The 22,718-nt window shown below is 40.7% G+C and overlaps 2 protein-coding genes and 1 long non-coding RNA gene across 8 annotated transcripts in view; 1 reads left to right on the top strand and 2 right to left on the bottom strand.

The window, feature by feature from the left end:
• scn8ab (sodium channel, voltage gated, type VIII, alpha subunit b) overlaps positions 1–3,753 on the bottom strand; it is a 52,283-nt gene extending 48,530 nt beyond the window's left edge. For 2 of the 4 annotated variants that reach the window (XM_037101453.1, XM_037101450.1), the window contains exon 1: positions 3,532–3,753. The gene's annotated coding sequence lies outside the window, so the exon portion shown is untranslated. Of the gene's footprint in view, positions 1–1,077; positions 1,152–1,183; positions 1,324–3,531 lie in introns of those variants that run through there. The other 2 variants (XM_037101452.1, XM_037101451.1) reach the window with 2 other exon arrangements.
• Positions 3,754–7,713: 3,960 nt separating this feature from the next.
• On the bottom strand, positions 7,714–15,484 carry LOC119021021. 3 transcript variants are annotated; one of them, XR_005075463.1, is made up of 6 exons: positions 15,084–15,484; positions 10,661–10,750; positions 9,208–10,571; positions 8,724–8,981; positions 8,525–8,636; positions 7,714–8,406 (listed from the first exon to the last, which is right to left on the bottom strand). It is a non-coding gene; the product is annotated as an uncharacterized LOC119021021 (long non-coding RNA). The 3 variants fall into 3 exon arrangements; XR_005075464.1 differs by having other exon boundaries at positions 8,724–9,528; positions 10,408–10,571; XR_005075462.1 differs by having other exon boundaries at positions 8,724–10,571.
• A 4,567-nt stretch (positions 15,485–20,051) lies between these two features.
• Positions 20,052–22,701, top strand: LOC119021020 (methyltransferase-like protein 7A). Its single transcript, XM_037100906.1, has 2 exons — positions 20,052–20,614; positions 21,735–22,701. The coding sequence occupies exons 1-2, from the start codon at positions 20,120–20,122 to the stop codon at positions 21,966–21,968; spliced, it is 729 nt and encodes a 242-aa protein (XP_036956801.1). The 5' UTR covers positions 20,052–20,119; the 3' UTR covers positions 21,969–22,701.
• The last annotated feature ends 17 nt before the right edge of the window (positions 22,702–22,718 follow it).

Below are 22,718 nucleotides of genomic sequence, written 5' to 3'. Positions count from 1 at the left end.
TTCACATGTGAGCTTACATTTTACATTGTGCAGGATAATGTCAAATGTGGACTGGACGTTTTTCACAAATTAAGGACAATTATCACATGTGAACTACATTCAGCCATGTGTTTGCCCCTTTTTTTTTACACAAGTGGAAAACAGATCATAGCTCATGAAACCACATGAAATTTGCTTCTTCACACGTGAACTCCACATGTGAAAATAATGTTTTGCACACTTGAATTACACACATCCATATGTGATTGGCTTTTTTGTCACATGTGTATTGGAAATTCCACATGTGAAGACTCCTACAAAACACAGTATGTGCGAAAGTGGCTCCCAACCCACATTCTCCCACAAGCCTATCATCTGCCCAGTGACAAATGACAAGGGACCGAAAAGATCTGAGGCCAATCGAGAAAAACAAGCATGGTTTAAATAAAGTCCTGAGTGAGTGCCACATGTTCATAGCAGTTAACTTAATAAGTTAATATTGTACATCAAAGCTCACTGCTGTGAATTATTTGGGGGATTTACTTCTGCCATATAACTGTCAATGTCTAATCATTATTACGGATTAAGCGAACAAGTTAATGTGACTGGTGTGTGTTTGGGAAAAGACGGCTGGGGTTTATTGCACTAACTCATATATTGACAATAAATGTGCTGAGGGGCAGACTTTTAACTACATTCACTGTGATTATGGACATTTATTGTGACAAACTTAACTCCTTGACTGGTATATGTAGCAGCATACCCACTGTATTCTGACCAGAACCGTGACTCTACAATGTATTCATTCTTAATTACCAAATAATAAATCATGCTCAGCTACTTAAGTGTGTCAAAAGATACTCCATGAATTATGACCGGAATGTATTCAACCTCTGGGGCTCTGACTCATTGTTTAAACAGTCAGGTTGTAATAACATTATCAGCTGCATCCCTCCAGTCTCCAACAGTGGATGCATTCCTCTCCCTGGCTGGCTGATGGCCATGCTGTTCCGATATTTGACAGTCAAGGCACAGTTCAGACTATATCTATTTGACAGCGTGTGCATCATTCAGTGAATGAGTGACATGGGTACAGACCTGGAAATGAATCAGAAACAAGTCAGGCTTCCATGGGCAGATCGAGATCCTTCGAGAAAAAAACACACACACATACACACACACACACATACACATACACACACACCAACTAGAAGAGGGATGAAGTCCGACTCAAGTAACCCAACCTCGGCACAACCTCCAAGTCTCCTTCCACCGGTGCTACACCGATTGATCTACCGTCAAGGTGAGTCACACCAGGATGCGATGGCATGGCCAGCGGTGCATGTTCTCTTTACACATGACGCCGGGACAGTCTGGGCAAAAGAGGCGACACAAATGAGAGCCGACCAGAAGGAAAACTGCCAGGAAAAATGTTTTACAGAATAATGTCCACTAACTCACTAGGTCACACGAGGAAGCGTAGAACGCGAAAATCCCGGCACATTTTTCTTTTTTAATTAAAGAAACTCAATAACTCGATTACAGCGGATCATTTTTAGCGCACGTAATCCAAAAGCGCGCAGCCCCCTATAACCATAAATCCGTGATGAATCAAGTGAGTCCATGAATAAAAAAAATATATATATATTTATATAGGCTATATAAAAAAAAAATGAAAAACTGGGGGACGACAGGGAGCACTAACAACTCCGGCTGCCTCGGTTGCCTCTCAGAGAAAGAGAGAAGTCGCTGTCCGGTTCAGGAGCGTTCCAGCAAGAGAAGAAAAAAAAAAAAAAGGCTCCTACGCTGCGTCCTCTGTGCGGAGGAAAGACATCCAAACGCGCCACGGCTTCCGTCCCGTCACCTGGACAGAAATCTTCCAGCCTGCTCTACGCTCTCTGACGATGACCTGACTTGTGACGGGGGCTCACCGGACACCGCGGACACACACTGAGGAGGATGAGGAGGGGAAGGGGGTGGGGAGGAGGAGGAGGAGGAGGAGGTTGTGTAGGGCACTTGCATCGGTCACATGAGCCGGCAGACAACTTACACATCCTTTCCGGTCATTTCCTGCAGCGATGCTTTAATGCCGCCCGCCATAAGATATACAGCAGCATCGCTGAGAACAGGCTGAGTTCATACGAGCCCCCGAGTCCAGCCGCGACACTGAGGGAACAAACTGGCAGCCGTACATTAAGAGAAAGCCCTCATGTAACCCCTCATATAAGGGCTGCATTTCTGAGCTGAGGAGAGTCCCGATTGGAAACTGTGATGAGTTGTGATGGTGAATTAGGTGGCACGGGGCCCCTCAGCAGATAAACACAGATGGGGAGCTCGGTCCCCGTGCGGGACAAGAGACCCCCCCCCCTTTTTTTTTTTTATTCAAGCTTTATGTTATTTCACGTGAGTGCCATTCATTGCCCGACGTGATTTGCAGCCTTGTGCAGTCCTCGGTTCAGTCCACTGTTTAATACCGAGGCGCGCCGTTGTCCTATAGGGCCTAAAATACTGCAGTGTGGTTTATTGCTGCTATAGGCTCCAACTAACAAACTCAGAGTGGGTCATTTGAAAAGCACGAGCCGTGTCCTGACAAGTCATCCGCAACTCAAAGCCCATCGGCACAATTTCACACCTTTATAAGAAAAAAAAAAGGGGGGGGGGGGGTTAATTACAGCAAAAAAAAAAAAAAAAAAAGTGAAACTAACTCGGTCTTAAGGCTACACCACCACACCCGTACATATGGTGTAGGCGACACGGATCCCTCTATATGATGCAGGTTGATACAAGCAGCATTATGGAGGAAACTTGTTGGTTTTTTTTGTTGTTGTTGTTTTTGTTTTTTCAAGGAAAAACTGCGTGGAAATAGCAAGAAAAGGGTGCCGCGGCCCCTCTGAGGACTGCCAAACTAAAGACGCACCTACCTCCTCACGCAATACAGTCTCCAAAGAGATTGCAAAAGGGAGGAGGAGGAGGACAGGGGAGGGGAGGGGAGGGGGGGGGGGGGGGCACAGAGGTGGAGTGTGTGTGTGTGTGTGTGTGTGTGTGTGGGGGGGGGGGGGGTAAAACTAACAAAGTTATAAAATGATGGCAGAATGAAAAAAATGGTACCGAAAACGCTACTGTCGGCGACGCATTATTCATGCACCTGGAGCACATCGGCTGCATTCTGCGAGCACTCAGAGAAGTTTGACGTGATCTCACTTCTTCATCCCGTATGCGTATGTTTCACATCCTGACACACTGAAATGTCATTCCATCCAGCGGCAGGCCAACACCCCAAATAAACCGGCTGTCTCCCTGTTTTCTACCGCGTCTCATCACACACCAGCGTTTTTCCCCGTCCGAAAATCACATCTCCCCGACTTCTAGCTGATGCCTTCGCGCACATATTTGTCCATGTTCTGGCAAGGAGCCCTCCACAGACGCTGGGAAAAGATGCTGAGAGAGGGACCGCTCTGCGGCACTGGGATGCAGTCAGTCGACGAAGTGGGACTACGATCCATCCCGCGACACAAAACATCAGACAAAGCAGCAAACAGAGAGTCTACTTACTTTTTCTCGCATTAACAGAAATCCAGACAGCTGTCACTGAACTGCAGATGTAGAAAAGAGTCGGGAGTAACTGCGGCTGTCGCCATATTGTTGCTGCTATCTTCCTTCCCTGTGCGTGCGGCTACCCTGCATAATTGATGACTCTCAGCAAATTGTTAGGGAGTGTCTGTAAATGCCTTAAGTTTCAATAACGGACAAGAGACCGCAGCATCGTAAGCAGAAAAAAAAAAAAAAAAAAAAAAAACACTCTTCATGTAACAGTCATCGATAGACTGTTCTGGTGAATTGTTATGAGGATCGCCAACATATTTGATTTTATCTCGATTTGTCATGAAAATAACTGCAAGGTGTATGATTACATATAACTTCTTGAATTAGAACTGGATATAAGAATAATCCTAATATTAGGATAATAGAGACACATTTTAAATCAACTCTGAGCTCGTATTTGGAGTTTGTGTAACCTGCAATTACAAGGTGATGGTACCTTAACACCCACAAGAGACCTGCTCCTGATGAAGGTTTACAAATTAAAGAGTGAAAATTGTTAACTGATTTGGCGTCAGTGTGCGCTTCGCTGCTCCCGGTGCACAACAAAAAATACTTAATTTGAATTGCATTTGTATTTCTCATTGTAGTCAAGTTGCATTGTTTATTCATTAAAACAGCCTCACTGAATGGACCTACAACACCAATCACTGAACAATGTGTGGCTTTTAAATGGAATTCACTCATTATTAATTTGATTATTTGCATGTGGTTTTCCTGCTCTGACATGTTTTTTTCCTATGAAACAAGCCTATTACTGTAACTGAGATTCACATTGTGTATGCGTAGCACTGAATCATTCTGCATGCATATTGGAAATATCATCAGAAAGACAACAGTACAGGTGGAAAATTAAAGCAGTATATTACGACCCATTTGTACGTTTGTTGTGAGGCTGCGACCTCTATAGGCTGTAGTAGTTATTACATGTGCAAAGTGGGAGGTGAGGAGAAGTAATATATAGAGTGTGAATCTTTATACTGAGGAGGTTGGGGTTGGATAGTCAAATAATCTAGGACAGGACTTATTTAAGAGACTGCAGTCAACAACATAGTGAAATAACTTACAGTTGCATAGACTAAGGTAAAGTAGGTCATTTGCAACAAAGCTACAGAAGTAACATAGTGATTCTCATCCAAACCGCAATGTTTTCCTAAACCTTACAAAGTAATTATAGGGCGCAGTAACACTCATCAATCTGTACCGTGCCCAAGCACGTTTGAACCCCAAAGTCCAGTTTGTTTGACTGGTGTGAGCGCTTTCTTGGCCCTGGCACAGTTGGAAGAGGTGTGCTTTGGCTCAGTACGGTTGCTCAGCACAAGCACAGGTCCCCAATGTGGACATGAAGTATAATCATCTGTATTATGCCATCCTTGGATAATCAAGAAATCCAACAATGTGTCCATGACAAAAACAACACAGCCACAAAAAAGCCAGTAAAGTTAGTCATGTTCTCTGTGCTGCTCTGCCTTATGCTGCAACCATGCTACAACGCGATGACATATGTACAGGAGGCATCTGTGCTCAGGCCTGGTTGCAGCCAGAGCAATAGGAGTGCAGGCCAGAACCAAACTGCGACTGTATGACAAGGTCTGGTACGTGTGTCGCTCAATTTGTTTTGGGAACAGTGATATATGTTCATTTGAGAGATTGTGACAGCAGCTTTCTCAGATGTTTCTCAGAGGTATGAAGGTATGAGGTGAAGGAATGCATTCTCAAAAGCCTTTTCACTGGCATCACATAAACCAAACCCCAACTGGTAACTGATTGATGTCTACCATTACCAATATTCAAGTATTTCCCTTATGCATAAGATTTCTGATGTAATGAAACACATAACACATCATCTATACGTAGGTTGTCCCCAAATCAAAGGACTGGATAGCACACAATCAAATACTGGAATAATGCAGGCAAAAGGCATCAACATCTGCGCCTAGTTCTTCAGCTTCACAGCTGACAAACAAGTGCTGTGTGGAGCCTTATCCTTTGGATCCACTTGAATTTGTAAGTGTCTAACACCAAATAATTCACTTTTATTGATTAAACATTAATATTCATATGACCGTAAGAAGTAAGAAAACATACTTGGCCTGTTTAGTGCAATGTCTGACAAGTTAACCTTTTCTCTACACAATGCTGTCTTAAACTTACAGACGATAAAGATTTGCATATGGGTCATTCAGCTGACTGAGTGTTCAAATGTATGCAAAGGTGTGGTTTTTTGTGGCAACCATACATATCCTACAATGTCTGTGGTGGGATACAGATGTTTTTGTTTGTGTAGTTTTGAGAGTTCAAACACATGCAGACCTACACTTGGTGGAAGAAATAATTTTAAATATATTGTGCCCCTTTTTCTGAGGCCTTCCCAACGCAATCTACATGGTTACAGGGTTTTAGAAGTGTTTTGACTGTGACCCAACAATGTCTCCATCTGGTGGAATTTTAAGGAACTGCAGCTTAATGTCCACCGGAAATCACATGGGGAGCAAGCCAGAATTTCTATATTGAGCATAGTCAACACTTTAAGAATATAACCCCGTTCCTATTGAGTATTTATATTGTGTAAAGGGAATAAAAGACACAGACTTAAATACAGACTATAGCCTGAGACTATGCTCTGGAATTTCATCTGGATTGCCTAAAGTGGAGCTTGTGAAATGTTACTTATAAGCTACTTTGCATGATTTTTAATAATTCTACATTATATGTGAATAAACTTTTACACCTTGAGAAGTGCACAGTCACCACACAAACCTCGTCACAAGTTTTCAGGACTGTTCCAATACAACACTAAGTTAAGGTGCAATGTAATTACTGAGCATGATGTAAGCGGGTTGTTTTTGGCTTTTTAAACCCACGTGGAAGAAAGTTCAAACTCAGGAAGTTTAAACATCACAGTTTATTGACACGTCTTTTTTTAACAGTCTCTAGCGTTTGTGTTGGTAACCAGATCATAAGAGAAAATTAAAATAAACTTATTTTATGAAGTCATCGAAGGTATTACCTTTAAAATCTTTGCTGTCAATGGGTGCCTTAAGTGTGCAACCCGTATACAGACCGCTGCTGCAATCAGCTTCACTTCTTTTTTAGCTGAGGGGCTTTTTGCTGTCTGTCTTGTCCCAAAAAGGTCAGCTGGACTCGGATGACTGACATTGCGATATCTTGGTTTTCTGCAATAGATATTTGTGAAATGAAAAGATACAGGAACTTACACCAAATAAAATGAATTGCTAACAGAGGCTATGCATACGATGTCAACGTAAGCATAAGTCACCATGATTAAAACAACTGAGTTGCAAAAAGACTACTAGTTGGGGGCCTTAAGCACATAAATAGGTCATTTCGCGCAAATTCATCTGAAAGCGCCAAATTTGGCACAGATGTAGCTCAGGTTATACTGAAATAATTTAGCTAGGGCGCCGGAGCCAGCGACCCTCGGGGCCAAGATGGCGGCCAAATCCAATATGGCCACCACCTGAAAGGGATTTGGCCATAGCTTTTGAGCCAGATGAGATACAAATAAAAACTTGATGTCTATTTTACCTTTTTTGACCATAGGAAACCCATTGGAATACTTATATTTATGATTGTGTATTGCAAAACTAATGTTTGGCTTTGACAAAATCATAATATTTATTCATTTATAGTGTTTAGTGTAGTGTGTTTTAGTGTGTAGTGTAGTCATTTTTTTATGTTGTGAGTCAAAACAAGGAGGAGCCTGCTGAATGTGGAACAGGCAGGAATGAACTGAGGAGCCCTGAGCCTAAGGCACTGCCTGCATTTAAATGTAAATAGTTACATATGACTTTGTAAATTTCAAAAACTTATGCACAAATTTAGCAAACAACAATTTGTATTTGCATTATAACTAATGCAACTGGTTCATTAAACATATTTGTGTTTTTTACAGTAAAAAATCTAACTTTTCCCTACTCTGATTTTATGCTATTTTGTGATTTTAGGTCCATAGTGTTTATATAGTATGTCAAAATGAAAAAATAAGTTTACAGTCACACATGTGAGGTTGTGCTGAAAATAATGACACCAAACAAGGCAAGGTAAATAGTTTTTTTTAAAGTGAAATGTAATTGTATAATTAAATAATATATAATAACTATATCCCTGAACACAACCTCATTTGGCCATCCATGAAAAAGCTACTTAACCTCCCACTTTTCTATAGGAACACATGCTTCCTACGGGCAATGCACTAGTATCATAAAAAACATAAAAACATTATTTTGATATTAAATCAGTGCGAATGAATGACCTGAATCATATTTTGTTAATATGCCAGTAACTCTCGTGGTGTGAAATGACACTTTGGGCTTTAAAAGACAATGTTGAAGACATGCTATGGGTGCAAAAATCACAATTTTTACAATTTACAGAGTAACTGAGACAAGTACCAATACAAAAGCAAAAAACATTCACCTCCAAAACATAAACAAAAATGTCACAAATGTATTAAGTCAGATGGCTCCACTCCATTGATCATAGAACTAGGGTTACAATATATAACATTTGTTCTATGAAAAAGTAGAAGAGAATTTCCTTTCTAAACACTATTTTCACATCCTGAAGACACAGAGCCAACAGCTGAGAGGCGACACTGAGATGTTGGTTCAGAAAGCTAAAGTTCAGATGCAGAACTTCTCATTTGAACCATCACAACAGAGTTCTCATAGTCCATCTCTTCAGGGACGGCAGAGCCTTCAGCTTTCTCATATTTCTTCTTCTTCCAAATGAAATAGATGGCGATACCAATTAAAATGAGAATCATCACAGCTATTCGCAGACCACAGATGAGCAGGGACTGATCTGTTCAAAAAGAGACACAAAAATCAGGAGTGGATTTTGACTTAAGCACCATGGGTCATCTCTGCTGGAGGAAACAACAGTTTGATGAGCGTGGGTGATGTTTGAGTGAGTTGGACACCTCTGTTTACTGTGATCATGGTCATGCCAGGCTCCTTATCCTCAGTGGTCAAGGTACGGGCTGTTGTTGACTCAACACAGGGTGTTATTGGCTGGCTCAATGACTACAAAGCCTGTAGAAAAGAAACAGATTGTCACTGATGCACAGTGTCAGAATCAGTGTTGTAACTATCAGTATTTTTCATCATGTTCTCACTCACCACAGGTAGATATCGTCTCGTCCTTGGAGACTCGACTGACGCTACTGCTGACTGAGCAGACCAGTTGTCCTGAGACATCTTGTCTCAGAGTGACGTTGTTACTGTCTTTACTTCCATAGAGGAGCTGAGCGTCTGTCAGTGTGTGTCCATCCAGAGTCCAGCTGTACTGAGGACTGTCCCCTCCCTCAGAGAAGCAGGACACCCTCATCTCTCCCTGGGCCAGACACTCAGAGACCAGCAGGACAGAGGACACAGGAGCTGAAGGAAACACACTCACATCACTTTAGATGATTCTGGTCAGTCTATATTTCTATAGTTTCTAACAGCCATCGATACAGATATATGTAGAAAATTAGATACATGTAAACATGAAAAACTTGGTCATTCTGTAAAGTTTCTGATACAGGACAGACTGATATGTGAAGAATATATTTATGTTGATCAATGTCACTAATTTCCTCAATAAGCAAAAAAAGTTATTTACCTTGAATGTTCAGCAGTAGAATCTGACGATCTAACAGTCTTCATCTTGAATGAATAGTTATTAGAGTATATTCACCACCATCAGTCCTGCTCAGGTTACTGATCCTAAATGTTTCATCACTGGGAGTAAATGAGGATCGAGTTTCTAACTGATTAAATAGAATATCATCCCTTAACCCACTGAGTATTTCAGTTTTGTTTTTGACCCAATGGTATCCGAGTATTCCTGAGGTGCTGTCCATCAGCCGGAGGACCACAGTTCCTCCCAAAGCTCCATAACACTGAGTTCCATTTATTCTGCCATCACACTAGGTTTCCACACCTGGACATTTTGAAACGGAAGTTAAATAACGTTAACAATTATAATCCTATAACTTCCAAAAAAGATATAACATTGAGACACGATCAGAACTACAGAAACAGTAAGGCTGCTGCAGCTCACAAAAATAAAACAATCTATAAGTATATAGATCTATAAGTATGTTGTTAATTACCCTTCCTACTAAATAAGGAACTGTAATACGTTTTAAGAATCTAAAACTTTCATGTATCAATAAACTTTAATATTAATATTTTAATGTATTTTGTATCAAACAGAAATAGTCTTTTTGTTTTATCTCCTCAAACCAAAATATGAATTATATGTACAATTGTATATTTGTTTCAAAAATCTGAATTAAAAAAGAAGTAGAAAATTACAGCTTGAATCTCCCATCACACATGCATAGTACTCTTAATAACACTGGAAAAATATTTAATGTTGTTTCACAATCACAGATCTTTGGCAGTCAAACAAAAATCAAAGCTGATAAAAACATATTTAATCATATTTTTTGATTGATGTGTAACTCGTGGGTCAGTGTTTGAGCTGCGACAAATCTGAAGATGATGTCAAACTACTTTTAGAACATATTCCATCTAACAACTGCAAAAAACGTGTCAAATCAAAACCTGGCGCATGCCACATACCCAGTGGACCATGGTTCAAATCCAGCTGGAGGACCTGTACTGCATGTCACACCCCCCATCTCTCTCCCCTTTCTGAGCTATCAACTGTCAAATAAAGGTGTCTATGCCTCAAGAAATTGTAGTTCTGGTTTAACAATATGATGTCTCTGTGATACAGATTCAGCATTAGATTTATAACTCAGTCTCTCGCCTCACCACACCTCTCCACTGTCACTGTGGATGGATGGATTACCTGCTGCAGAGCCTTCCTGTCCTGGGCCGAGCACCAACCAGACAACTTGTGAATCCACAAAACCTGATAACAGGAAATCAGGATTCGGTTTAGGAAACTGTCTTCCAACTCATCCCCAGCAGCCTGTTCCTTTGCCCACACTTTCAGCTCTGGCTGCTCTTGTTCTGGAGAAATGAACAGTGACCATCAGCACTCTGCAGATACATCAGCCATGTTTGATCCCCCTTGTGAAGTACAGGTGAAAGATACTCACACTTCTCCTTCAGGCTCCTGTGGCTGCTTGTCTCCAATGTTTGGCTCGTCTTGTTCGTCTTGATGATTTGTCCTTTCAACCGTCCATCACCTGCAAGATGAGAAAGAAGAGCAGTGGTAGTTTCACGTCTCTTTGTGCAGGTTTTGTGCGTTTTTCTGTGAATTTGTGGAGGTCTGAGCATATTTGTGGAGGTTTTGCGTGTATTTGTGGACGTTTTTTCATGAATTTGTGGAGGTTTGTAGAGGTTTTCTGTCATTGTGGGGGTTTTGTGTGTCATTGTGGAGGTTTTCTGCATCATTGTGGAGGTTTTGTGTATATTTTGTGAATCTGTGGAGTTTTTGTGTATTTATGGTTATTTTGTGTGTCATTATGATTAAGTCTTTTTTGGGAGATGTATTTGTGGAAGTTTTGTGTTTATTTGTGGAGGTTTTGAGTGTATTTGTGGAAGTTTGAGGTTTATTTGTGGAGATTTTGAGTGTATTTGTGGAAGCTTTGGGTTTATTTGTGGAGGTTTTGAGTGTATTTGTAAAAAGCATTTAACGTGTATACACTGAGAGCCACAACATTAGAACCAGTGACAGGTGAAATAAATAACATTCATCATTGTGTTCCAATGCCATGTTCGGCTGTGAAACCATGAGTCCTAGCATTCATGTGGATGTCTCTTTGACAAACACCAGTCACCAAAACACAGCTGCAGACCAAGTACTCCCCCTCATGGCAGCAGCACTCCTTGATGGCAGTGCCCCCCCAGCAAGACAACACGCCTGCAACGCTGTAAAAACTGCTCAGAAATTACCTGAGGAAAGTGGGAAAGAGCACAAAGTGTCAACCTGGACTCCAGATTTCCCAGATCTCAATCCAACTGAGCTTCCACTGGATGCATTCTGAGCCAAGAACAATCCATGGCGGCCCCAACATGGATGGGAGTTGGTTCTGGCGCATCCCATGGATGCTCAACTGGATTGGGATCTGGAGGATGATGAGGCCAGTTTGAAACCTTGGGTTCTTTGCCATGAAGGGGTGTAGTTGGTCTGAACGGGGTTTGGGTGGGTGGTGTTTGTCAAAGAGGCTCCACAGAAATGACAGTACTCAAAATTTCCAAGCAGAACATTTGATTGCAACAAGATGATCAATGCTCACTTCACTTGTCAGTTGTTTTAATGTTTCGGCTGAACAGTGTAGATATACACGTTAATTACTTTTAATATTTGCATAAATTGATTTTTTAACTATATTATTCATACTTTCACTGCACTTTGTCTAACAGCTTTAGTTACTAGTTACTTTGCAGATTCATATAATCAAAATTAAATATTTGCTGATCACACATTATGTATTATTACAGATCAAGTTATCTAGCATTAAAAGCAGAAAGTTGAGACCTTAGAGAGGAAATGTCAGACATGCCAGTGTCATGCATTATGGAGGTCTCTTATTAATCAGTTGATTAATTGCCTGATGTCGGCATACTCATAAAGCAATTCTGTAGAAAGACAGCTGATTTTTGAGTCTCATTCTCAGGTCGTCAAACGCACTTTGTGGGCTATCAACAAGACTCACAGAGAGTCGAGTTGTTAACAGTGAGAAGATTTGTATTTTCATATACATTTTATTTCAAGATATATTTTTTATATACATTTTTTGTGTTTATCCAGTAGCTGTAAAAACACTCCTTGAATCCTGTGGCTTTTGAGGTGGGGCCGCTTGCCTAGCAGACACTAACAACAACTAACAACTGGATTGCTGTTACTGAACTTCCATGTCTAGAACTCTATGGTGGTTAACTGGTTGTCTTAGCTTACTGATCTCAACATTGTTTAGCTAATGCTGCTAGCCTGAAAAGCTTTATGCCACAATGTTTTTCTAGCAAAACAACTTCCAAGGCTTCATAAAGCTGATCGAGCACTCTCTGAATGCACATTTGGGCGCTCGAGTGGTTCTGGCGCATCCCATGGATACTCAACTTTGCCAAGAGGGAGTCCAGTTGATCTGCAAATCACACATTCCTTTTGGGTTTCCTACAGTGCTGTGCAGTTTGCCTTTTGGGTTTGCTGCACTGTTTTACACTTTCCTTTTGTGTCTGTTGAACTGTTGTCCTGTTGTACGCTTTTCCTTTCGGGTTTGCTGCACTATTGTCCTCTTGTAAGCTTTTCTTTTGGTTTACTGCATTGGTATGCGCTTTCCTTTTGGGTCTGTTGCAATGGTGTCCTGTTGTATGCTTTCCTTTCGGTTTACTGCATTGTTATACGCTTTCCTTTTGGGTCTGTTGCACTGGTGCACTGTTGTACCCTTTCCTTTTGGGTTTGCTGCAATGTTGTGCAGTATGCCTTTTGGGTTTGCGGCACTGTTTTACACTTTCCTTTTGTGTGTGTTGCAGTGCTGTCCTGTTGTAAGCTTTCCGTTTGGTTTAATGCATTGTTATACGCTTTCCTTTTGGGTCGGTTGCACTGGTGTACTGTTGTACGCTTACCTTTTGGGTTTGTTGCAGTGCTGTGCAGTTTGCCTTTTGGGTTTGCTGCAGTATCTTCCACTTTCCTTCTGCATTTGCTGCAGTGTTGTGCAGTTTGCCTTTTGGGTTTGCTGCACTGCTTTACACTGTCCTTGTGGGTTTGTTGCAGTGTTGTCCTGTTGTAAGCTTTCCTTTTGATTTGCTGCATTGTCATGTGCTTTCCTTTTGGGTCTGTTGAACTGCTGTCCTCTTGTACACTTTCCTTTTGGGTTTGCTGCAGAGCTCAAGGTGTAAACCTGGCCTCCAGATTCCCTAGATCTCAATCCAACTGAGCTTCCACTGGATGCAGTCTGAGCCAAGAACAATCCATGGGGGCCACCAACATGGATGGGAGTTGGTTCTGGCCGCATCCTATAGATGCTCAATTGGATTGGGATCTGGAGAATGAGGAAGCAAGTTTCACACCTTGGGTTCTTTGCCATGAGGGAGTCCAGTTGATCTGCAACTCACACTTTCCTGTAGGGTTTCCTGCAATGCTGTGCAGTTTGCCTTTTGGGTTTGCTGCACTGTTTTACACTTTCCTTTTGTGTCTCTTGGACTGTTGTCCTGTTGTACGCTTTTCCTTTTGGCTTTGCTGCACTACTTTACACTTTTCTTGTGGGTTTCTAGCACTGTTGTCCTGTTGTACGCTTTCCTTTTGGTTTAATGCATTGTTATATGCTTTCCTTTTGGGTTTGTTGCACTGTTGTCCTGTTGTACGCTTCCCTTTTGGGTTTGCTGCACTGTTTCAAACCGCCAGTATTCAACAATTTGTGAATGAGATTCAACTGTTCTCCAGCATCACTCATATTTATCATTTATTAATAACAATACACCGCCTGTACCATGTATAATTAGACTTTTGTTTTTACGATACTATTTCTATTTCTGCTCCTCTTACCTTTTTTATTATTTTGTTTATTTATGAATTTTATCACTTACTTACTGTACTGTACTCACTCATCAGTACATACAACAATCCACCACAAGATTAAAAGTAATGACAGGTTAAATAAATAACATTGATCATTGTGTTCCAATGCCATGTTCGGCTGTGAAACCATGAGTCCTAGCATTCATGCGGATGTCTCTTTGACAAACACCAGTCACCCAAACACAGCTGCAGACCAAGTACTCCCCCTCATGGCAGCAGCATTCCTTGATGGCAGTGCCACCCCAGCAGGACAACGCGCCTGCAATACTGTAAAAACTGCTCAGAAATGAGGAAAGTGGGAAAGAGCTCCAAATGTCAACCTGGCCTCCAGATTCCCCAGATTTCAATCCAACTGAGCTTCCACTGGATGCATTCTGAGCCAAGAACAATCCATGGCGGCCCCAACATGGATGGGAGTTGGTTCTGGCGCATCCCATGGATGCTCAACTGGGTTTGGATCTGGAGGATGAGGAGGCCAGTTTGACACCTTGGGTTCTTTGCCATGACGGGGTGTAGTTGGTCTGAACAGGGTTTGGGTGGGTGGTGTCTGTCAAAGAGGCTCCACAGAAATGACAGTACTCAAAGTTTCCAAGCAGAACATTTGATTGTAACAAGATGACCAATGCTCACTTCACTAGTCAGTTGTTTTAATGTTTTGGCTGAACATTGTCGATATATGTGTAAATAAAATATGATTATATAATTCATATTATATACAAATGAGATCAAATAAATGCAGCTGCTCTAAACAGACATACAGTTTATATTATTTATTTATTTATTTTTTTAACAAGACAAACAGAAAAAGGGGGAGAGAGACTAGTGTCCCACCAGTGACACTGTATTGGCTTCTGCCAGCCAAAACTGACGATATTCAACGACCTGTGAGTGAGACTCGACTGTCCTCTAGAATCATTTACCGATCCTAGAGTATTAATGAACAGCAACTGAAATCTCAAACTTTCTGCCTTTAATTTTTGCACCTTCATTGCACTGACCTTGTTGGACCAGGTGTCTCTCCTCTCCAGGTTTGATCACCATACAGGTCAGAGCTGTTCCACTTGAAGCTGGAGTCCCACTGTTCACCTAGAGAGAGGAAGAAGTAATTTAGTATAGAAATGCTCTTTAGCCCAATTGGTAGAGCAGGCATCCAGTGAACAGGCTTTCACCCTGGATTTGAGCATACCTGTCAAGTTTCGGATTTGAAAATAAGGGAAGTTTTTTGGCGCCCGGCGCAAGCAGTCCCACCACCCCAACCAAGCTCCAGTGTCCCTTACATTTTAAGACAGGTGTACAAGAAAGCTAAAATCACCACTTGTCAACCACTTATAAACTGCATTTGGCTTTATGCACAGCTGCACTACTTCCTGAACTTCAGCCAACTCCTTTGTCTCCTGTCTGCCATTATTGGACAAATTGATTAATCCAGGTGTGCCTGACCTCAGTAGTCACAACAACAATAATCAGACACACTTGGATTAATATAAAATGGATTACAAAGGAGCTTGCTGCAGTTCAGGAAGTAGTGCAGATGCGCATAAAGCCAATGACAAGCCTGCCTTTGTTGACATTGACATGCTGTTAACATTTGTTATAGCCTAAATGAAAACACTGAAGGGTAAATATGAAGAGCATTTATTTAAAGGCTTATTTGCATATTTTCTGTTCATTTAAGAGGGCTTTTCTTTTTTTTTTCAATTTTTTTTTTTTCATTTCACATAACTTTACTCTTTTAGTGACTTGTTGTACACATTTGTTGCAGACTTTGCATTCTTTAAAACTGTTTTGGAAGGAGTGTATTTGTGGGCTGGGCCAGAGTGGTTAATTTTACATGAGAGTAGAGCGCAAACAGTTCTGTTGTCTAACGACATCCTATTCTGTGGCAGTTACAAATCCTACAAAATGCGTGACTGTTCCCCACCCTGTTCCTCTTCAGAAAAGTAAATTCGCTGTCCCACTGATCGCGGTAGTTACATGAAGGTTTTGGTTTTTTGGCGGGAGGAGTGCCTTCTCTGTTGTGGTGTCCATCATCCATTTTCTCTCACGTTGTCACACATCATCTGATACTCACATACTAACCTCATGACAACTGCCACCTACAGCACCTGTAGTAGGCTACTGCAAGTGGCAGTTATCGCGAGGCTAGTGACAAAGCTCAGATTGGCAATGTTTTTTGTTTTTTTTTCACTCCGCCCGGGCCCAGGGTATTATTATTTTTAATAACGCAGGTTAAAATACAGGAGATTTAGGGGAAAATACTAATAGAGGAGGGCGGCGGGAAAGAAGGGTAAAATACGGGACTTTCCCGGCCAAAACGAGATACTTGACAGGTATGGGTTTGAGTCCTGATCTGAGATTCTTTACTGCATCCTGTTTCCTGTAATCTCACTTGTCAAAAAATAAAAATAAACAGATATTAACAGATACAGTTGTCAATGAAAAAAAGGTGCTTTTTATTGATATGTCATCAAGTCATGTAATCAAGTTACATTACTTTAATATTGTAATTGGGTGAATTCAGGTAATTTGGACACCTTAGCTCAAGTGTTATCGATTTCTGTTCTGTACTTTTACCATAAAATTATTAGAAATTAAATGTGAATGATGACTTCATGGGGGCAATGTTATAGAAAGGGGCAGGGCACTTGTACATATTATGTATATAAGTCTCACAATCAGACCCATGAAACATTCAATACTTTTACAGTAATTACACTTCCTAGACTACTTAATATAATATAACATAATAAGAAGTACTTTATTTTATGCATATAAGTAGTTTAGGAAATACTAAGTTCCGCATTATATGAATCTTGGACTACTTATGGAAACGTGTATGGAAATGTGTTTTTTTGTGGTGTTTTTTTTTTTTTTTTCCTCTCACGTTGTCCTTTACATGATCCAGAAGGATATCTTTGTGATACCTTCAGACTGAAGGTATCACAAAGGCATATTTAATGGGTCTCACAGTAATTTTTACCATAAAAGTATGGTATGTTTCATGGGTCTGACTGTGAGACTGCAGTCTGCTCCAAATTCACACCCAGCAGCTCTTCAGAACAGTTTCATTACAATTACCATAAACATTAGTGCATTTGCGCACTGGAAAAAACCGCAGTGAAAAACCTCGCCCAATCAGGATTGTAAATAGTGTAACATTTTTTAACCACACTGTGCTGTTGGCCCACAGCGGTTTGGAGCTATTTCTCTGTAATGTTCTGGGTTTGAAGCTCATGTGTATAATTCCTCACATCATCTTCCTCTCTCTGTCCTCTCATTAGAGTCGGTCGTCCTCCACTGACCACTGTTCAATGAAGCTTGATGCCCGTAAATATAGAAATCGTACTGACATTACACTTGCAGCAACAAATAGTAAACGTCCAGAGAGGCAGAACGTTTTATTAAGAATTCTTAAGACATTAACAGCTCTATAGATAATTTCTGTTCAGTATTATACACAAACAAGCATAATTTACACTCAATATCTAGTGAGCAGATTGTTTTAGAAAAGCAACTTAAGCAGTAAAACTGCTTGATTATCTTTTATTGATTAGTACTTTTCCTGCGTTTAATGGTTTATTTGATATTCCATAGCTGTGATAAGACTTTTTCCTTGTGTCATGTTCTTGTAAAAATAAATCCACACCAGTGACAACATATCTGGCTCCTGTCTACATTGTGTAGCTCTGCACAGGTGCAGAAGTTTGGCATTAAGAGCGCAACAACATTGTGTTTGTTCTTCCTCTCTGTGTTTATTGGCTGCTCACAGTATTAAAGAAGCAAGCCAGCCACCATGTACTGTGTGTAGATGTTGCACTTGTTCAGTCAACAAAAGAGCAACAATAGTAACCACCATGAACCAGTAGAGGGAAACCTCACACCTGATACTGATGATGAATCTGGTGTCAGCTGACATTTAAGGAACAGGTCATGATCAGAATGTCAACATACAGGAAGCTTTCATGGACTGACTGATGTCACATGACCAACTGACAAATTTAAAACTTGATTAAAATAATTTTGACGTTATTTACATTATTACTCAGTGACAGAAATAACATATATTTGTAATCATGATCAGATGAGAAAAAAACAATTGATCATTATTCACATAATTAAATTTACACTTAAATCACATATGTGAATGTGCTCATAAAATGACAGTTTGCTCTTTAAGATACCAAATCGACATTTTTAGAATATATATCTAAAAAGTGAACACAGTTTATCTCCATAAACATCAACTTTTCTCATAAAAAAACATCATATGAAATACAAAAATCAGACAGCTCCTCTTGTGATCATAGAACCTGAGTCACAGCACATAACCTTTGTTCAATCAGAGCTTCCACAGTGACACAAATGAAGAAAATACTCAGAGTCTTATTATGGGAAAGTGTTTGTGAGCTGCTAAGAAGTGGATTTGAGAGTAATAAGAAGAGTTTATAATTTTGACTCTAATCTATTTTTACATACATGAAGACTCTTCAGAAAGTTAAAACTTCAGATGCAGAACTTCTTTCAACAATCACAACAGTGTTCTCATAGTCCATCTCCTCTTGAATTTCCTCTTCTTACAAGCAAAATAGACGGCGATAAATATAAGAATCACCACAGCTGCTCGCAGACCAAGTATGAGCAGAAACTGATCTGTTCAGATAAAGAGACAAAAGAATCAGGAGTGGCCTTTTTGCCCTTTTTGGTTGAATTTTGCTGAACATTTTGCCTTGACAGTCTTAAAATATACTGTCTTCGCCAACCCCACTTCCAGCAACAACAACAGCAAACAGCTACTGTGATCTCTGCAAAAAGTAAGTGACCAGTATGTAAGCAAGTGGAGAGGCTGGGACAGCTGGCAAGACCCCAGAGGTGCATTTAAGGATTTCAGCTCTAAGTATATTTAGTTTTGGAGACACAACAGGGCTAAAAATAGAGTGGATACTGGACAGTGGCCATGATCCTATAATTATGCTTATGTCATCTTGTGTAAGTACTGCACGCTATAACTACAAACAACTTTAACTAGCTTAATTATGTGTCCATGTGTTGAGTTTGTGTGCTTGTTGAGGAGTTGTTCTGTCCCCGAAGGAGATACAAAATCTTTTTTGAAAGTCATTACTTGAACCTCAAATTCATTCATTCATTTTCAAATTTAAATCTCTGTAGAGAGCCAACACAATAAAATGTTTAAAGCTAACATTAGCAAACAGCTAGCATAACTCAATCTTAGCTAACATTATGAATAACACACTCTTACTAACACACCAAACACTTGGGAAACTAAATAAAGCTTACCCAGAGAGTAGTTATGCTATGGCACATTTTTAGGCTAACCCAGATGTGAGCATTGCCCTGGCTCCCTAAAAAAAAAGCCACTGAGATTTGGGAATATCAAGTTTGATACTTAAAAAAAGAACTCAAAAAGCCAAACATTGTGGCATTGTGGGTATTCTGTAAATAACTTTTTTCAGGCATTGAAGCAAAAACCAATCATAAAGCCCACTGACTATGAAACCATGAAACCGGATGTGTAAAAATACTAACCGATTTCCGGTTGTAGGGACCCCAAACAACACTGCTCTAGTTGACATCGGTTCAACCAAGAGCAACTATCTTAATACAACAATGATTTGCGTGTCCATCACTCACCACAGTAGTGTTGGTCTTGAAAGTTGTCAATTTTTATATTAAACGTTTTGGACTTCCTCCAGATTCCGGCTGTTACCGTCAAATTAAACAATCTTAATCAAGTCAGAGTAAATTGGATTTCAAGATGGTACTGTTTGAAAGCGTAAAAAACAGAATTACGGCGCTTGCACCGCAAGTTTTCGATTTGTAATGACAGTCTACTGCAGTACATTCGAGGACAAAACAAGCACCTGCTTTTACACTGGCGTTTATACTTGTCGCCTTTATTGTGAAAACGTCAACCGGACTTCCGGAGTCAGCCAGCTCCTGTTAGCGGACGTCCTCGCTAACTTGACCAGCTGGCTGTTGACACTGTGGGGCGCCGCGACGTTCGGGAGCCGCAAAAATGGCTATTCTCATGCGCTTTTGTACTTTAATTGTCAATGTGCTATGCCTGCCCCTGCATCTGATGGAAGCGGTCGGTCTGTATCACATATACAAACGCATCTTCCCGATTTGTTTATATCGGATTTCCATAACGTACAACAAGAAAATGTACGAAAGGAAGAAGGAGCTGTTTCGCAGCCTCTCACAGTTCACCAAGCCTGGTGGGCAGCTCACACTTTTGGAGATCGGGTGCGGCACCGGCACAAATTTCGAGTTTTATCCGGCTGGCTGCAAGGTGATCTGCACTGACCCCAATCCCCATTTCGAGAAGTACCTGAAGAAAAGCATGGAGGAGAACGACCACCTGAAGTATGAGCGATTTGTGGTGGCATCGGGGGAGGACATGGGGTCAGTCGAGGACGAGTCGGTAGACGCTGTTGTCTGCACCCTGGTGCTCTGCTCTGTCAACAACATACCGCAAACTCTGCGTGAGGCGTACCGCATACTGAGACCAGTAAGTCATCGACTGACTCCTGAAAAAGACCAGAGAAAAAAAATGTAATCCCAACAAATTTACAGATGTAAAGAAATGTAAAAATGAGCCCAGTGAACACAACTGTTAAACATTTTTGCTAAAGTGAAAGATGCCCATAGTACTTAAGTGAAAGTCTTAAAGTATCTGAATAAAGGTACTTGAGTATAAAAAGAACAATTATCCACAAATAATTCATAATTTAAATAGGTGATTGCTAAATTAGGCCATCATATAAATGTAGTGGAATAAAAAATCCATCATTTGCTTCCTAAATGTAGTGGAGTGGTAGTATTGCATTGTAGAACATGGAAATACTCAGGTAAAGAACAGTAACCTCAAAATTGTGTTAAAATAAATGTAGTCATATATCCTGTGGAGGGTTCTGGGCTGAAAAGAGCCTTGAAATTAGTATGGAAACCTTTAATCCCTTGTAATAATCTGCTGGAGGGACCTTTGGAGATCATCTTGTCCTGGGCATCAGCAAAAACTTTCAGCAGACCTTCTGTAGAGCACCTTCTGAATTAATCATTCACTCCTGGCAATTGATGACTAACTCGCTAAACAAACATCAAGCAAATCTACATTTAAATTACACAGACAAGGCACCGGAGACCATGGTATAGATATGTCAAAGTTCAGAGTGTCCAATATCACGCTCACTGCTTATGCACGCACAACATACACCCACACCGCTGTATCTGTGATAGGCTCATATCAGCAGACAGCAGCCAACCGATGTCTCAGTCAGGCTCTGGAGCCTACTTGTATATAAAAATAATGGCTGGAGTTTATTTATATTGGTATATTGATATTGGCCCCGAAAAGTGCTCTAGTCCAACTACCGGTACATGAAAATGAACCCGGGCCCTGTGTGTGCCTGTGTATAATAGCGAGGTGTCTGCTGTCTATTGGCCTTCAATCCCTTGGAAAGGAATATCATGATCTAATTTATTTGCTTTAACACGCTGATACAGAACAAGCAAAGCAGATCTGATCCGTCACGTGCACCAACCCAGTGACTCATCATTTAATCTTTGAACTCTGACCCCCTTTTTTTTTTCTTTAAATGGGGCACACATAACACATGTCTGATCTGCAGGGTGGGGCCTTCTTCTTTATGGAGCACGTTGTGGCGGACCCTGCCACCTGGTCGTACTTCTTCCAGCACGTTCTCGAGCCTTTTTGGTACTACTTCGGTGACGGATGCGAGACCACCCGGGAAACGTGGAAATATCTGGAGTCGGCTGGATTCTCCGAACTCAAGATGAAGCACATCGAGGCGCCGCTCGTGTTTGTGATCAAACCACACATCGTAGGTTACGCTGTGAAATAGATTGGGCCTGACTGTAGCTCTGTAGTCGACTTGGCTCATAATCAGTGTGTGAATATGCCAAGCACCTAATGCCTCCCCCTCTTCTCTGTGATATGACCGATCACCAGTCATAGAGATAACACAGTCACTGATACTAATTTTATTTTTGTAATGAAAAGAAGAAGAAAAAAAACCCTCTGCCTGTGTGTTTAGAAAAGACAAATTATTTTGACACATTGAATAAAAAATCCTACCTAGACAGCACACAATACTAATTTTGCATGCAGTTAAAGTGTTCCTTTTTTATTTTTTAAACAACAATCTTGGTGTTTATTTCATCTTCTGTAATCATCCCCAGCTCCTAGTCGCTTGCTGATAAATATATCTCAACATGATACTACCATAGGGAACTTCTGTGTATCAGTGTTAAGTGCTCTTGCGGGAACTATTTGTGCCCTTCCATGACAGATGTGTCACTAAAAACTATATACTTTTTTTTCTGGGTTCAAGCTGATTGTATTAGCGCTTAACGAGTTTAATCCTTTTAGATTTATCATTCCTGCCCCTTGATTGCCATTGACAGTTGTCATGTCACTAAATACGGCACATTTTTGCTTTGATTAGAAGTTGATTGTATTAGTGATTACATTAATCCTGTTCGATGATTTTTCTTTCCTGTACTGTCTGATGACAGTCGTGTCTCTAGGCACACATTCTGCTGTGATTTTGGAAGTGATTAAAGACTTAAATCTTGTCGCATGTTTCCTTCCA

The sequence above is a fragment of the Acanthopagrus latus genome, chromosome 6, assembly GCF_904848185.1.
Source record: "Acanthopagrus latus isolate v.2019 chromosome 6, fAcaLat1.1, whole genome shotgun sequence".
Taxonomy (NCBI): domain Eukaryota; kingdom Metazoa; phylum Chordata; class Actinopteri; order Spariformes; family Sparidae; genus Acanthopagrus; species Acanthopagrus latus.
Note: the sequence above shows the minus strand (reverse complement) of the source record. Positions and strands in the feature narration are given on the sequence as shown.